Source organism: Talpa europaea, assembly GCF_964194135.1.
Source record: "Talpa europaea genome assembly, chromosome: 5".
NCBI classification, from domain to species: Eukaryota; Metazoa; Chordata; class Mammalia; order Eulipotyphla; family Talpidae; genus Talpa; species Talpa europaea.
Window position 1 is genome coordinate 52,056,763 of NC_140071.1, and position 13,322 is coordinate 52,070,084.

General features: G+C 38.8%; 1 protein-coding gene across 2 annotated transcripts; it reads right to left on the reverse strand.

The window, feature by feature from the left end:
• Positions 1–1,862: 1,862 nt before the first annotated feature.
• Positions 1,863–9,388, reverse strand: KGD4 (alpha-ketoglutarate dehydrogenase subunit 4; the record flags this gene model as incomplete). 2 transcript variants are annotated; one of them, XM_084233222.1, is made up of 4 exons in its annotated part: positions 1,863–1,880; positions 2,394–2,575; positions 3,771–3,834; positions 9,347–9,388. In XM_084233222.1, the coding sequence occupies 4 exons, from the start codon at positions 9,386–9,388 to the stop codon at positions 1,863–1,865; spliced, it is 306 nt and encodes a 101-aa protein (XP_084089348.1). The 2 variants fall into 2 exon arrangements, with proteins under 2 accessions (XP_084089348.1, XP_084089347.1); XM_084233221.1 differs by having other exon boundaries at positions 2,394–2,581.
• Positions 9,389–13,322: the final 3,934 nt, after the last annotated feature.

Sequence of the window (13,322 nt, forward strand, 5' to 3'; positions counted from 1 at the left end):
GAGATAAATGCTAGCCAAACTGAATTCCTTACTCAGAGAAACCACAGTTATTATGTGATTATTGTTGTTTTTAACCATTATATTCTGTGGCGATTTGTTACAAAAGGCAATACACTAATATGATCCTGCCTGTCACACTGTATAACACTAGAAAGGAAAATAAAACTTGAACAAAGTAAGCAATTTCATAATAGTTACATATACTTAAGTGCCTAACCCCAAGCAAAATGCAGGCTATTTACTCTAAGCCTAATCAGGATTCTTTCTATGACAACACCCTTCTTGGGAGCCCATCAGAAAACAGCAATTCCCAATTTTTGCCATACCAATACTCAAAAATTCTGTAAAAGTGTTATTTTTTTCCCCATTGTGACTTTCATAGCAACAGATCTAGTAAAGAAACCCCTCCAGAACTGGGGTTTTGTACTATTGTACTATTCAAGTACTATTCAAGCTACTCTTCATTACCTAATTCCACTATTTCTGAGAGAAAAAGAATTGCCCTAGGCTACCTTTTACTGAAATGAGAAAACTAAGGATTAAAAAAAAAGAACAGTGCTAGTTTTAAAGAAAATTTTTCAAATAAAATTTTAAAATAGTAAAATGTCATGAATCATGTAATTTTCATGAGTCATCAGAATAGTTTATTGTTAGCACCAAACCTCTATCTCATATTTGAATTGGGCAACATTTATACCAGGCCATATCACAGAATTTACAAAAGCAGCAGATCCACTCTTCTTCTGAAGAGAGAACTAATTAGCTCATTACTATGGGTTAAGGTGAATATGAACCCATAGGGAACCAGAAAATATAAAAACATACTCAACAATTCTACCCTGTCTAGTGCTCATGAGCTACTCTTACAATTAGGAGTGACTTTTTAAAAGCATATTCTAGAAACCATTAAACATAGGGAAGAGAATTTATTAGCTTCATAAGACTTTACTTTCACAGTAATACATGCTCTTGGCACAGGAAAACCCTATTAAAGTTTCATAAATTGCCTTAATAAGGTAAAAATGTAGACTGATTTAATGCAAGTTTCAGACATTGAAAGTTTGAGAAAATTAGGGATTATCAGGATTTGCATACAACATAATCAAAATGGTAAACTAAACCAAAGAATTAGACTTAACACGTCTCAAAATATAATTAAGTTGTAATTTCTAGTCAAACATTTATTCCTATGCTATATTCTTTTGACCTCTTATTTTCTGACATTCATTTCTAAACACAGGTTACAAATAATCTTATTTGTTAACTCTCCAGTCTTAATATCACAAAGTCACCTGTTTTTACCTTGGCTATATTTTTATCATTTACATAAAATATACTTATTAAGCCATAAAGTTTGAGAAACTTTGTGAATGAAAATATAGTAAGAGAATTAAGAACATATAATGGAGTCATTATTTCACTGATCCTCCTCTTTAGGAAAATCTCTTCCCAAAAGCAGCAATTCTGCCTAATAAATTTTTTTATGTCTACACAGAAACTGAAAGAAAAGTGAAATTCTGGGAAACCTATGTAGGTTTACTAGACATTTGTGTGCTTTTCATAGTTCAACACTGGTAATACTTGATAATCAAGAGTAAATTAATAGGCTAACATTTAAAAATGTATACTTTAATAAGTAGATAATATATAAACAATAGGTAAGCTTATGGAGAAGCTGACCAGGTACATAAATTAGGAGATACAAGTGTCCATGTAAATTTTCTATATTTCTTTTCTTTTCTTTTTACAGAATATTTATTAAAGTTGTTTAATATACAATTTCTCATTTGTCATTTTGGAAGTCCTTTATTGTAAAGACTATTCATTTGCCTGATGACAAACTGCAGCCCCACTGTAAGTGATTATTCTGGACCTCCACGCTGAAAAGGAAAAAATAAAACAATAAGTTTGAGTGATAAAAATATATAAGAAATGTTTTCATGGCACTATATGCATTTACACCATTTTAAGCAAGTGACCTTTATTTTTCAAAAACAATTTTGAATTTTTACCACTTTTGGATACTCATATCTATGTTATAAACATCATTTATGATATGGAAAGTAAGACTGACCTACCTCAGTGATCCAAAAATTTCTTGGTTTCAGAAACCCTTCACACTCTGAAATTTATTGAGGACCCTAGAGCTTTTTCTCATGTGGTTTTATCTATTGTTATTTAACATATTATAATTCTACATATATATATTCTTCATGCACATTTTTTGAGGGCTCCGACAAGTTTATTACTGGCCCAAAAGACTATCTATCTCTTACTTTTGAACAAACCTTGACAAGATAGTTGGTAGAGAATATAAATCAACATGTAAAATTCCAAAACCCAAAAATGTTAAGGTGTTTTAGACAATTTTGTGATAAAACACAATAGCATACCTGGATAAATTCCATTTCTTCCTGAGATACAAGTTTCCTTCTATATTTCTGAGGTAATGTTTTTATTATTTCTGCAGTGTCTGGTGGGCCCTGATACATCAGCCAATCTGGTGATTTACTTCCTTTAGAATGTTGTGAAATTGAAGAAGAGTGAGACGGTAGTCCTGCTGATCCCAAAGCTTCTGATACTGGGGAAAAAAAAAAGTTATTAGAGCAATTGTTGAAGTATCTTAACATACTATTTTATCTATTATTGAAAAAATCAAGTAATTCTTAAAATGAGAAGTATTACCATTTTAAGAGGTATGTATTACAGAATGACTTAGTTGGGTAACTATATATATTTTCAAAAAGTTCTTTTTAAAACAAATGAAGTGGGCCGGGCCTCTCTGGTGGGGCGCAAGGGGGTTAGACACAACTTATGAAGCTATCCGCACCCAATGCAGCACAAGTTCAATCCCCAACCAGGGAGATACCCCCATGGTGCAACAGACCTCTCCTGACTCACCCGCTGCTCCCCTCAGCAGTGTATTTCAGTCAATCTGCCTGTTCTGTTCCCCACTCTGTCTCTAGTGAAGTCTCTCACCCCCCACACCTCTGGCATGTACCCCAGTTCTTCTATGCATAAATAAATAAATCTTTAAAAAAATAAAACAAATAAAGTAATTTTAAGTGAATTATTAAATTGAACAAGTTTGTAAAATAATTAAAACTTCTAAATAGTGGAGTTTGACCTCTATAGATAACCTATGCAAGTTTTGTCAGATGGTGGAGTTTAGATATAATATTTTACAAAATGGAAAATATGAGAGTTGGTAAATGTAGATTTCAGTTTTCTCAATATCTTTATAATTTTATCTTAATTCTGTAAGAGTTATTATAATAAGTTTGTTGAAATTTTCCTTGAATAAAAGATTAAGGATATATGTAATAATAAAGACAGGGACAAACGGTCTGATAAAAATGGAAGATAATTGCTAAGTACTAAGGCAATCTAAGAAATATTTACTGACTGAGTGAATAAACGAGTGAATGAAAGAAAAGGTTAGCTGGGAGAGAAATATAGGAATGGCTACTATTTTCATAATGTTTGCAAATGTGTATGAAAAATTCTTCTAAGGACAGAAGAAAGAAGTAGAACAAAAATTCTCCTATACAAACTCAGTATCATTAAAAATTTCAGAGACATCTACTGTTGAGTGACTACCTTTTAAACTGGAGGTAATAAAAAGTTAATTTCTACTTGCATGCAACCTAAGGCACTACTTTGATCGCAGCTACATTAGTCTACCTTATTTAGAGTGAGAAATACTGTACATAGTACTCATATAAATGCACATATACATTTTTGAAAATTCTAAACATAGTACAACTTACCATTGGGTTTCGGATTGTCTCTTCTATCTGGGAATCTTATTAGTGGAGTATGTGGCTTGACTACCTAAAGTAAATAAAATGCATGAAAAAAAGACAATGCACTAAAATAATATGTTAACTTTTTGAAACAATCTACTAAACCTCATAAACAGATACCTTAGTAAAAATAAAATATTTCACTCTAACTTTTTATTGTATTATTTCATTCTTCCTCAACAGGAAAGCTGGTTGAGGAATCATTAACTTGTTTAGCTTATCTGCTATTCATAACTTTGTACTTTATACATCACAAGACATTTACTATCAACTGACCTTAAAACAACCGTTTGAAGATGATGGCATGGATTTTATATTGCATTACTTATATATAGCTGTACTGACCTGTAAGAATTGGAAGTTTCCAATTCCAGTAAGTTTCCTGACTTAAGTGTTATTTCCCTATTACCTCAATACCGAGCAACTGAGTAGGCTTACAAAAGCTTCCAAAAATTAGATATTTAAAAAAAATACATTTTCTGACTACAAAAGTGACACATGTCCTATATAAAAAGATTGTGTGTGTGTGGGGGGGAATTTTATATGCAGGAAAGCACAAAGAAAATGTTAATACCCTAACCAGATTAAGACCGATTAAAACATCTGATAGTCCTCTATTTTAGCCTTTTTTACTATACCACAGAAATATGTATTTTTAGAATGTTTTTATAACATATACTTGAATGTTTTTATAACATATTCCTGAAATCCCAGGTAATGTGGACCTTCCAATATATAATCTTCAGCATATACACTAAGACATTATACAACACAACAGAGTACTATTCACATTTAAAGTAATAATACGGGGCCTCCCCGGTGGCGCAGGGGTTGAGCGTTGGGCTGGGAAGCTGCCCACAGCCTCTGCAGCATCGGTTCGATCCCCAGCCTCTGGCGAGGGTCCCACATGGCGCGACAGACCTCTCCTGGTGCCCACTGCTCCCCTCAGCAGTGTATTTCGTCAGTCTGCCTGTTCTGTTCTCCACTCTGGCTCTGGTGAATTCTCTCACCCTCCCACGCTTCTGACTGTACCCAGTGCTTGTATAAATAAATAAATAAATAATTTAAAAATTAATAATAAAGTAATAATACGTAGTTTTATTATATCTAGATATGTGTTTATCTGCAATGCCTTTGTATATTACATACTACATATTATACATTTTTAAGAGTTCTGAAATAAATAGGTTTGTTGGGACTTGCCTAAAAATTACGACTATAATTCTGCTACTGTGAGAAAATACCAGAATATGGTTCTTTTTTTTTTTTTTTATTTGTTTGTTTGTTTGTTTGTTTTGTTTATACATGCACTGGGTACAGTCAGAAGCGCGGGAGGGTGAGAGAATTCACCAGAGCCAGAGCGGGGAGCAGAGCAGGCAGAAGGACCGAAGTACACTGCTGAGGGGAGCAGCGGGCGGCAGGAGAGGTCTGCGCGCCATGCGGGACCCTCCTCCGGTGGCCGGGGAGCAGCCGGGGATCGAACCGGCGTCGCAGAGGCTGCGGGCAGCTTCGCAACCCAGGGCTCAACCGCTGCGCCACCGGGGAGGCCCAGAATATGGTTCTTTACCTCAGCATAAGAGCATGCTCAAGTCTTTCATGTTAAAAAAACAAAACTCTCTCCCTCTAGTAACTATTTCTTCCTTTTCACAGTCAACTTTCTTAAAAGAATGTCTATTTATCTTACTGTCCCAACCCCATTTTAAAGTTTTTAAAATGTCGAAGAGTTTTCTGAATCAATTAAAAAACTTGGATTTTAAACTCACAAGGCCTGCTATGATCCTCATCTTGTCTTTCCCTCCCTCAGTCCTCATCACTGTCTTATGTACCCTGTGTTCTGAAGAACCTGTCATTTCCCTATTTCATCATGCCACTTCCATCCCCGCTCAATGTAGAGTTTGGGTCCATTGTAAAGAAATCTCTCCCCAATTCCATTCCACTCACATGCCTCCTCTTCCACCTGACTGCTTATTTTTCAAAACAACACAAATGTCATTCCTCTCTAAGCAGTTTCCAAAATTTGATGTAAAAATTCCTCTTTAGTGTTTCAATGACATCCTGAACATCGAAGAATATTCTACAGTGGGCAGTTGATTCAGCCAGTGATTACAGGAGAGCTAAAATCCTGGAAAGGCAGAAAATTAAGCATTTCTGCAGTAGTGCTTGGTACATAGCAAATGCTCAGCAAACATTTACTCAGTAAATGAAGAGACTGTTTTTGAAGTTAGGACTAATTGTATAGGTATGTACGAATATATATACACACTTACACAAATGCACATACACTGCAGAGAAAGAAACTATTCTGAAGCTTTTTCTGTAGGATATCTAGAAAGGTTCCAGGGAACAATATTCCCAGATTTATTAAAGGTTTAGAAGGGTTTATGGTCTGTGCACTTGAAGGTCAGTGTAGCTAGATAAATCTTTGGCTCACATTTTTTTAACTACTTAAATTATTCTTCTTCAATTACCTAAATTATTTTATTCACATGCCCTCTTCTATGAAGTATTATCACTGAAAACGCTGATAACTCTTCTTCTCTTGTAAGTGCTTGTTCTTGTCTAGATCACCAAAGAATTTTTTTTCTTCAAAATCTATTTTACTAGACTATACCCATTTGTCAACCATACTGAGTCAATTCTCTTAAGTACAAAGCATTAAGTTTGTTTTCTTTTTTTATCAGGGAAATTTTATTAAAAGTATAGGTTTGGAGATGCTTTTTCTTTTTTAGAGACTAATACAAAAATTGTGTCTTGTCTTTGCCTATTTTAATCACTTTCTCTAAATCCTTTAATCTCTTTACTATTTCCCCCCCATTTTTCTCTTTTTATCACCCTCTCCTTTAGTATAATTTCTGATTTGCTTATTTACCCTCTATTCCTTCTAGCTTACTGTTTACTTCTGAAAGTTTCTTTTTTCATTCTGAATTCTGAATTAAGTTCAGAGCTGTAGCTAAAATCTCAACCTAATATCAAAAATTACAACTTTTTAACCTATAACTCTCTTTTCTCTTCTTCCTCTTATCAATTTCATCAAGCCCCCCATTTCCAAAATTGTTCTCTTTCCTCACAATTAATTGGTCTCATCCTGACTTTCTTTTGAATCTATATTGAAACCTGCAGTACATTCAATATTGTTTTATCTGCATTCTAAACTTCTTTGCTGGAGGGAGGAAATCGCAAACCCTGAATTAATCCAACCACCCATCTTCTCACCCTGTGTCTCATGTAGTTAAATCACTTCATAAACGATAAGCTACCACCTTTTGCTCTCACAATGGTCCAAACCAATCAAATACATATTTTTTGGCATTCAGCAGATATTTACTTATTAACTGTAACTTACTCTTGTAAAATAAATTCTAGAAAACCTGTAGTACAGCCAAATTTCTCAATGTTGAGACCATGCTTTGTAAATTTCTATGCCAGTCTATTGAAATACTACTCTTTCTGCAAACTACTGATGAATGGCCAAACTCTCCTCAATGGAGGCACTGTGCCTGTCTTGTTGGCACAGCAGTCCCAGTACTGAGTATAGGCCTGGCACAGAGGTACTCAAGAAATTTTGCTAATAGGTAATTGGGCCTCCCTGGTGGCGCAGGGGTTAACTCTCAGCACTATCAAGCTATCACCAGCCACTATGGCAAGAGTTTGATCCCCGGCCAGGGAGATAGCCCACATATGATGCAGTAGACCGCTTCTGTCTCGCCCGCTATCCCCCTCAGCAGTTTATTTCAGTGGATCCGCCTGTTCTGTTCCCCATTCTACGTCTGGTGAATCCTCTCATGCATCCCCAGCACCTCTGGCCTACCAGAAAATGTATGCATAAATAAAAATCAATCTTTAAAAAAAATATATAATAGGTAATTATTATATAATCTTAGCAATATTGCTAATAATATTATGAATGTGAGTACAGGTTTTTGTATCTTAGGAGACAGAACAGTTTTTATTGTATATCTCACATTCATTTTTCTTTCATGTATCAGTAGTTACTTCTTTATTACTATGTGAATTTTTTCACTTTAAAAATCTACCACAGCTTTTTATCCTGCTAATGGACATTTGGATGATATCTAGTTAGGGGGTTATTAGTAATAAAGCAGCTATGAATGTTTTTACAAGTATTTTTATAGGTTAAGTGCATTCTTTTCCCTTGTAAAACTGTGAGCAGAACTGTCAGATCACTGGGTAGGTATACCTACCATCTGGCTGTACTATTTTATTCTCCCAACAATTTATGAGGATTTTAGGTGCTCACATTCTCATTGCCATTTGGTATTTACAGTCTTTTTAATTTTAATAATTTTGGTGGGTACAGTAGTACTTCCTGGTTTTTATTTGTATTTTCCTGGTAAGTATCTTTTCACAGGTTTGCAGATGATTTTGGATATCTTTTTTAATGCATTACCAATTTTTAAAACCTACTTGTCTATTTTTAAATTGGGCTATTTATATTTTTAATGATATATATATATATGTGGGCTATTAAAGTGGGTTATGTATTATGGATACCAGTTTTTTGTCAGATGTTCTCCTTGTGCTTACAAAATCTTTAATTAGTTAATGTTCATTAACTATCCACTGAATAAGTGAGGATCACTCATTGCAATGGCACCGAAGACTGGGATCTAGGATTATCATTCAGACTATCATTAGGAAAAGGTCTTTTGAGAGATATACTTGTATAAAGAGAAATGCACTTCTCATATGAAAGTGAAACATTCATCGTACAATAATGAAGTCTAGAGTTGAAAACGACCAAATAAGCCAAGCACATCTATGTCCATGTTCATACATACCATTTTTACCTCTCCTACTTAAGCTTGTGACTACAGCTGGAGAAGCAAATACACAAGCTGTCAAGAGCTGGCGATTGATATGTGGATTAAAAACGTGGCCCCTGGGGAAGTTTATCCAAACTCAAAAAAAAAGGCTTCGGAGACCGACATTAAGACGTATATCCCACAAAAACGTAAATACTATCTTCTCAATCTATTCTCCCCATACAGCCTTGTAGAGGGACACTTGACCTGGCAGGGAAGAACCGGCCGCGGCCGAGTTCGCATCCTTCAGGGCCAGCTCTCCGGTCACTCGCAAGACCTTGAAGGGACACTGGGTCAGAAGTGGGGTTTGCTTCCTTTGACTCCCTGCTACCGCCTTCCTCCCGATTGGCTGATCAGACACATCACAGACGATACTAGAAGACGATTGGCCGCACCATTGCCAGGGCAGCCCAGCCCGCAGACTCCTAAGGGCACTAATATCTTGGCGGAGGATAATACAGGGACCCCGGGGCAGCTATATGCCTACCTGCTGAGATGAGGTACTTCCGTGGCCGCGCTCGAACCCTCAACTCCAGCTCCCGGCTCATCGCCCTACCCAATGCGTTCAACTTCCAATTCTCACACACACCCCCAGGCACCGCATCTGGCCCGACTAAAGGCCGCCGTTACGCCACCGCCTTTCTTCCCCAGCGCGGTTACTCTACTGGGCACCATCCCTACCGCCCACGTTACGGGAAGGCGACCGAATCTCTTTACCTGAACGACCCTGCTGGCGGACGCCATTTTGCTGCCCATCATGACCCCCGAGTAGGGGCAGCTTCCGGGGCGCGCGCGCGTGCCGCAGCGAGAACCAAGTCTTGGGCGGCAGAGGGCGAACCCTGGACGTGACGTCTCAGAGGAGGAGCGAGCGGGCACGCCGCAGGCCCCTCCTCCCACTGGGCGGCGAGCCCCGCCCCCGAAGCCTCATCGCCCCGCCCACTTCCCCGCCCCCGTACGCACTGGCGGGTCTCCCATTGTTCCGTTTTGCAAAGTTTTGGGATGTTGGTTATTTTGCTCCTCAGCCTACCGCCATTTCCTCTTCCGATGGGTACTTACTAATTTCAGTGTGTTCCAAAAGTTGATCGGAAACCAAATACATAATATGAACTCTTGTGCAGGTTCGATTCCCGGCCGGCCAGGGCGAGCCCCACATGGCTCGGCAGACCTGTCATGTCTCTCCCGCTGCTCCCCTCAAAAGTGTATTTCGTCATTCTGCCTGTTCTGGTCCCTGCTCTGTCTCTAGTGAATTCTTTCACCCTCCCGCGCTTCTGGCCTGTACCTAGGTTCTTGTATAAATAAATAAATCCTTTTAAAAATTAAAGAAAAATTAAATCTTGTTAAAACTTGAGTGTTAGGGTTTCACTGATGGTGCAGGGATGAAGTCTCAGCGCTATCAAGCCATCAACAGCCACTGCAGCATGAGCTGGATCCCCAGCCCGAGAGCTAACCCACAGGGGGCAGCAGACCTCGCCTGCATTGCACCCTGCTCCCCTCAGCAGTGTATTTCAGTCGATCTGCCTGTTCTGCTCCCCACTCTCTCTGGTGAATCCTCTCACCACCACCACCCCCCACCCACCTCTGGCCTACAGCCGAGTTCATGTATGCATAAATAAGTTTTAAAAACCCCTCTATTTAAAATTAAATGTAAAAAGGTATAAATTATGAGTCCAAATATTGATTCAATGTATCTGTGGAGGTGCCCAAAGATCTATGTATTAAAAAGCTTTCAGAGCCTCCCCTGGTGATGCAGCGGTTGAACGCTAGGCTGCGAAACTGCCCACAGCCTCCGCAGCTCCGGTTCGATCCTCGGACACAGGGCGAGGGTCCCACATGGTGTGCAGACCTCTCCTGCTGCACCCGCTGCTCCCCACAGCAGTGTATTTCGTCAGTCTGCCTCTTCTGTTCCTCACACTGGCTATGGTGAATTCTCTCACCCTCCCGCATTCCTGACTGTACCCTGTGCTTGTATAAATAAATAAATCTTAAAAAAAAAAAAACTGTCAGAACTTGTTTTAGTGGCATATATTCTAAAATTGGACAAAGGACACAATCAGGCAAATCACAGAAAAGGAAATACAAGTGGCTCTTTAAAATATTAAAAGGCAATCAACCTCAATTATTTCAAGAAAAAAAAATTTAAAGATTTATTTATGGGGCCTCCCCTGGTGGCACAGCAGTTGAGCGCTGGGCTGAGAAGCTGCCTGAAGCCTCTGCAACGCCAGTTCGGTCCCCGGCTGCCGGCGAGGGTCCCACATGGTGCAACAGACCTCTCCTGCCGCGCCCGCTGCACCCCTCAGCAGTGTATTTCGTCGGTCTGCCTGTTCTGTTCCTCCCTCTGGCTCTGGTGAATTCTCTCACCCTCCCACTCTTCTGACTACCCAGTGCTTGTATAAACAAATAAATAAATCTTAAAAAAATTATTTATGCATACAAGAACTGAGGTACAGGCCAGGGGTGGGGAGTGAGAGGAATCACCAGAGACAGAGTGGGGAACAGGCAGACTGAAATACACTGCTGAGGGGAGCAGCAGGTGAATCAGGAGAGGTCTGCTGCCCCATGTGGATCACCTCCCTGGCTGGGGATTGAATTCGTGCTACGGTGGCTGCAGATAGCTTCATAGTGCTGCGTCTTAACCCCTTGCACCACCAGGTAGACCCAACTGTTTATTTTGTGAAGAACTTATGTGATATGGAAAACTCTCTTGGGTGTGGGTTGTGTGAAAGCTAAGGTACAGAAGAATGCAGTGTATTATCTTTTAAGATAGGAGTAAAAATAATGCATTCATAGTCAATTCTACCTGTGTAAGAACCAGGAAATGTGACAGATTTAGTTCTAATATTCCCAAACTGGGAGTATTATTTCTAAACTGGTTAGGTTGTAAAATCATGTGACTAGATCTAACCAAAGGATCCTATTTTTCCTCAAACAGTATTTCAGAATTGTTGCAGACCTGTGAAGCAAATATAACTTGTCCTTTTAATTCACAGGTCTCCAGATCAAGAAGAGCCACTTTTGGATGTGATATCAAAGATGATAGTGAAACTCTGAACCTCAGAACTGTTGTAATTGAACATAGTGGTAGTTTATCCTTCTTGTGGAGGGGTGTGTCTTTTACATGCAGAAGGCAAGTTACTATTTTAGACCAAGATAGGAGACTGTGGCACAAAGGAAACTTGGACACCAGGGTTAACAAAGTTTATTGTACCGGTGCTGACTCAGCAGATGTGCATCCAAAGGCTGAGTCCCGTTTGTAGGAGTCATGGCTTATATACACTTTTAGTTTTATAGGGTTCTGGTTGGGTTTGCATTGGCAGCTGTACATGGTCAGATATGCCATGGCTATATGCCAAGAAGTGAGTTGTATAGTTGCATACAAAGGAGTAAAGGGTCAGTAGTCATGGGACCTCCCACCCAAGTTCCATTCTTCTCATGGCCATGCATGGTTTAACATGAAGCAAGATTCATACCAGGAACTAAGTTGCATACCAGGAACTGAGCAAAAGGTTGTTACTAAGACCCCCAGGTCACCATGCTACATATTCTTTTCAGCAAATATCTATTTTCTTCCCTCTCCTCTGAAACCAAGCACTCCCTTACTGCAAGAGTACACTTTTCCAGTCCCAATGATGTGGGGCTTGATCAGTGGAACCTGGGTAGAAATAATTATACATCTCTTCTGAGTAGAAACTAACTGTGCTTGTATAATTTGATTTGGCCTCATAAGACATTGTTTCAGACAGTGGCTGCTCAGTCTAGATCCCAGAAAGATCAGTCAAACCACGGATCCAAGAAAGTAGCAGCTGCCATAAGCCACTGAGATTTAGGGATTATTCAACACAATTTTAGGAAAAGCAGACTAATACATTTTCTCTCTCAGCATTGAGCTTTAAGCGGCGATCCAAAAGACAACAAAATCCCAGGAAAATGCAAAAAATTTTTCAGATGTTGCTGATAATTCCTTGGATTGGGACACACTAATAAAATGCACATTTATCAGTATGATTTACTTTCTGCTATATCTATGGACTAAAAAGATATTTTCAAGACTGTTCTTTTTTTAATTGAGTAAAAGAACTGGAATGTAGGTAAGGGGGGATGGGTACATGGATGAAAGGATTCACCAGAGAAAGAGTGGGGAGCAGATCAGGTGTTATTTACTGAAATACACTGCTAAGGGGAGCAGCAGGCAAGACAGGAAATGTCTGCTGCGCAGTATGTGGGTTAACTCCCTGGTGGGGGATCAAACTCAGGCCTTTGTAGTGAGAGTGCTGAGATTTAACCCCTAGGCTGTCACAAAGGCTCAAGAATTTTTTTCTATAAGAAAAACAGAACTTGTCTCACAATTATTCAGATGATTTCCAAGAATATACTGTATTGAAAAGAATAAAACTACAGAAATTATTACTTACCAAATTAGATGAAAACTCTATTCCAAAGAATGTTCAGAATTAAATTTCAGGCAAATCATACTTTTTTTTTTTTGATCAAGAGAACAAATTTCAAATGCTGTCATTTGCTGCAGTACAGATTTTCAAATTTAAAGATCTTACAAAAAGAACACTTAAAAATACATTATAGGGCCTCCCATGGTGGCGTAGCAGTTGAGCGCTGGGCTGCGAGGCTGCGAAGCTGCCCGCAGCCTTTGCAGCACCAGTTCGATTCCTGGCCGCCGATCAGGGTCCCGCATTGCGCG